Below are 3,281 nucleotides of genomic sequence, written 5' to 3'. Positions count from 1 at the left end.
AACTTTATTTTATCCCATTCCAAGAATTTAAAAAAATATATATATCAATCTTGTAAGAACGAAATTTTCTTAAAGTTTTCATTGACACAACATTCTTTTTCTTCTTTTTTTAAATGAGAAACATAATTAGGGGGTCTTCAGCTCTCATGATTTTTTCATGTAACTGAAATGTATTAAATTTGTTCCAGACATTTCCTCATTTTCCACCTAACAAATGCCTACATGTAAATTTGTAAGGGCATGTTTACTGGTACAATTAAGTCCTGGAGAGCCGATAAGGTTCTCAGACCTATTCTTACGGTGGATTTCATGTGTGTGGATCAAATCGTATGAGAACCTGATCCGCACTCTTTTAAGTCTTGGCTTTAACAAGAGGTGAACGTGGTGATAAGATGCATGGAGACATGATAGTCTCCTCAATCCTTCGTGATGATGATAAGCTTAATCGAAGATTGCTCTTGAAACTTTTGATTCCAATTCCTGACGGCACCTCTGCTTCTCTTAACTTCCCCACAAAATTCAGAATTCTCTTAAGAGCTGCTTCCATGGTCTCATCATCCATGTTTGCAAAGCAAACCCTGAACCAACCAGGCTCCGAGCAATGAAAAGAAGAACCTGGTGAAACATTGAGCTTAACATCATGAACTATCACTCTCCATAACTCCATCTCTGCTTCTGCTGTTGGTTCTTTGAGGAGTTTCCTTAAGTCCATCCAACAAAAGAGACCACCATTGCTCTTCAAGCATTCAATTCCTACTTTACCAAGCTCCCTTGTGATGACCTTATATCTTGTTGCTAACCTATTTGCACTCTCATCGATGAACCTTTCCACAAACTCATCATCTGATAACATAGATGCAATCAAGTGTTGTGTCTGTGTGGAGACTAAACCAAAGCTTGACATCTTGCGGGCACAATTCACGACCTCATCATTATATGAGTAAACTATGCCCACCCGGAAGCCTGGGAACCCCATATCCTTTGAGAGGCTATACACGAAGTGAACCAGATCTCTATTGCAGGTGTCGTCTCCCTCTATTATCTCGGCGATGCTTATGAATTTGGGATTGCTAAAGACAGTGGCTGCGTATATCTCATCACAGACAAGGTGGATTCTCTTCTCGTTGATGAAGCTTACTATGGATTGCAGTGTCTCTCTGTCCAAGATGGTCCCTAAGGGGTTTGATGGATTAGTAACCATGAGACCCTTTACGTTGATGTTGGCCTCTTGAGCTTTCTGATATGCTACCTCTAAGGCAGCTTTGGTGATCTTGAAATCGTTAGAGCTCTCGCATATGACTGGAAATAGTTGCACTCCTGTTCTCCATTTCAAATCTCGATCGAACCTACAATTGATAGGCAACCCCTTTAGTGAAACACAATAAATCTGATTGCAGATGGTAAAATAAAAATAAAGTTCACAGTAGACATGATCAGATCATTTGTTTCTGTTGGTGTGTGGTTTCCTTATATCTATATTGCTTCAATTTTAGTATTAGAAATATTCAATTTTTCTTCTTTAGAATTGGTCCGCCATTCCTTTCAATTTTCACAACCACAATTTTTTTTTTTTTTTTTGGTTGGGGGGTGTGTACAAGATTAATCCCCATCCAAGCTTAAACCCCTCCAACCCATGGTTCAAGAATCCTTACCATGGACCCGACACAGGACTGCACAAAATGGCATCCCCACCCCCATTGTGCGTGGCCATGCAGCCAGACAGCGATTCTTTGCGCTATGTTTTATACCATTAACGCAGTTGATTGTAGCAACTCAAGGCTGCAACCTATACAGCTATCCATAACACTCACCAAACAGAAAAAAAATTTGGCTGTTGCTGAGGTTGCAGCTACTACAATCAAGGAAATGGAATCCCAGGGACAGGTTTGAAAATACTCACCTAGTTAAGGTTTATTTTTCCACCCATACACCTGAGATTCCATTCCCCCGGCTAGTACCAGGGGTTGCAGGTACTTGGCTGCAACTCAGGCAACAACTAAGTTTCGTTCAATAAACAGTGCAACACTTATTCCTTGACTGAAAAGTACTAAAACCTTAGAGGGTGTTGTGAACCGAAAGAGAAGTGAATTATTCTAATTCTTTAGCTGCAACCAAGGTAGCAGCCAAATTATTTCCCTCTAATCGGTTGCCATCATCTTGGGTTGTGGTTCCTCCCATCCTCCCATCCCCTTCCCCCTTACCCCCACCCTCTCCTATTTTGCCTCTTGTCCCTCCTTCCCTCTTTGTGCCCCATATTTGGGTGGGCTTCTTGTAGTCCTTGCTTTGCTTTTTTGAATACACTAACCACTCAAAAAAAAAAAAAAAAAAAAAAAAGCAAAAGTCCATTAGGTAATTTTTTTTAATATAACCCTCTCTCACATGAACCTAGTCCACATAATTCTTTGAATTCTTTTCATTTTACTCACCATTAAAGCACAAATATAAAAACAATGGAAAAGAAGGAGAAGAGAAAGAAAGAGATACATACGCTGGGTAATAAGGTGAGGGGACCAGAAAGGCATCACCAGGATCGGCCAAGCAAAAGGTGATCAACTCACTGGCTCCGGTGGATCCACCACCCATAACTATGCGATTGGGATCGAATGTGACTCCACATCCTCTCACTTTCCCCATAAACTTCGCCACAGCCTATCACATTTGAGTGAACAACAAATGTTAGTAGTGTATCCAACACTTTGATTAACTAATATAGTAACACAGATCATTATTTACAATATCTTACTTGTCTAAAGGCCGGCAAGCCATGGTAGTCCTGAAAGATGGCAGTATCCTTGAATTCCTTGACTCCTTCTGTGGTGCAGATAGATGCTTGTGGATTTCTTCTAATCCAATCTTCGATCAGGTCGAAGCAAAGTTGATTTTCTGCAAGACCCATCTGGATAACTCCCCCTGGATTGTTGGTTGGGTGGAAAGGGTTCTTATCGTAGGCTTTCCATCCATCAAAATATGGAGAGTCTTCGCCGTGTCCATGGTTGGTTGCAATCTTAGATAATAGGAAGTTCTTGTGTTGCTGATCATTTGATGCGGAACCCATAATCACCCAATGTAATGCAAAGCTAGCTAGCTAGAGAGAGTTGAGTAGTAGTAGATGCAAAGGATACCGGGCAGAGCTGAGAGCACACAGTGAATAGCTAGCTACCGATGCAGTGAAAGATGGGAGACTTAAACTTGGAGGAGAGGAGGAATCAATTTATAGACAGAGGAAGTGGGGAAATTCCATAAGTCAGAGAGAGAGAGAGGAAAAGAGAGAGATAGACAGC

General features: G+C 41.0%; 1 protein-coding gene across 1 annotated transcript; it reads right to left on the bottom strand.

Annotated features, from left to right (window-relative positions):
• Positions 1-352: 352 nt before the first annotated feature.
• LOC122082639 (1-aminocyclopropane-1-carboxylate synthase-like) lies at positions 353-3,055 on the bottom strand. Its single transcript, XM_042650331.1, has 3 exons — positions 2,744-3,055; positions 2,489-2,649; positions 353-1,346 (listed from the first exon to the last, which is right to left on the bottom strand). Exons 1-3 carry the CDS (start codon positions 3,053-3,055, stop codon positions 353-355), a joined length of 1,467 nt encoding a protein of 488 aa, XP_042506265.1.
• Between the last annotated feature and the right edge of the window lie 226 nt (positions 3,056-3,281).

The sequence above is a fragment of the Macadamia integrifolia genome, chromosome 6 (genome assembly GCF_013358625.1).
Source record: "Macadamia integrifolia cultivar HAES 741 chromosome 6, SCU_Mint_v3, whole genome shotgun sequence".
Classification (NCBI taxonomy): Eukaryota; Viridiplantae; Streptophyta; class Magnoliopsida; order Proteales; family Proteaceae; genus Macadamia; species Macadamia integrifolia.
This window is presented reverse-complemented; position numbering and strand designations above follow the sequence as displayed.

Coding starts and splice junctions, on each gene's coding strand:
- LOC122082639 (XM_042650331.1), bottom strand. CDS start 3,055: ATGGGTTCCGCATCAAATGATCAGCAACACAAGAACTTCCTATTATCT. Junction 2,650..2,743: donor GCTTGCCGGCCTTTAGACAA/GTAAGATATTGT, acceptor CAAATGTGATAG/GCTGTGGCGAAGTTTATGGG. Junction 1,347..2,488: donor CCCTCACCTTATTACCCAGC/GTATGTATCTCT, acceptor TATCAATTGTAG/GTTCGATCGAGATTTGAAAT.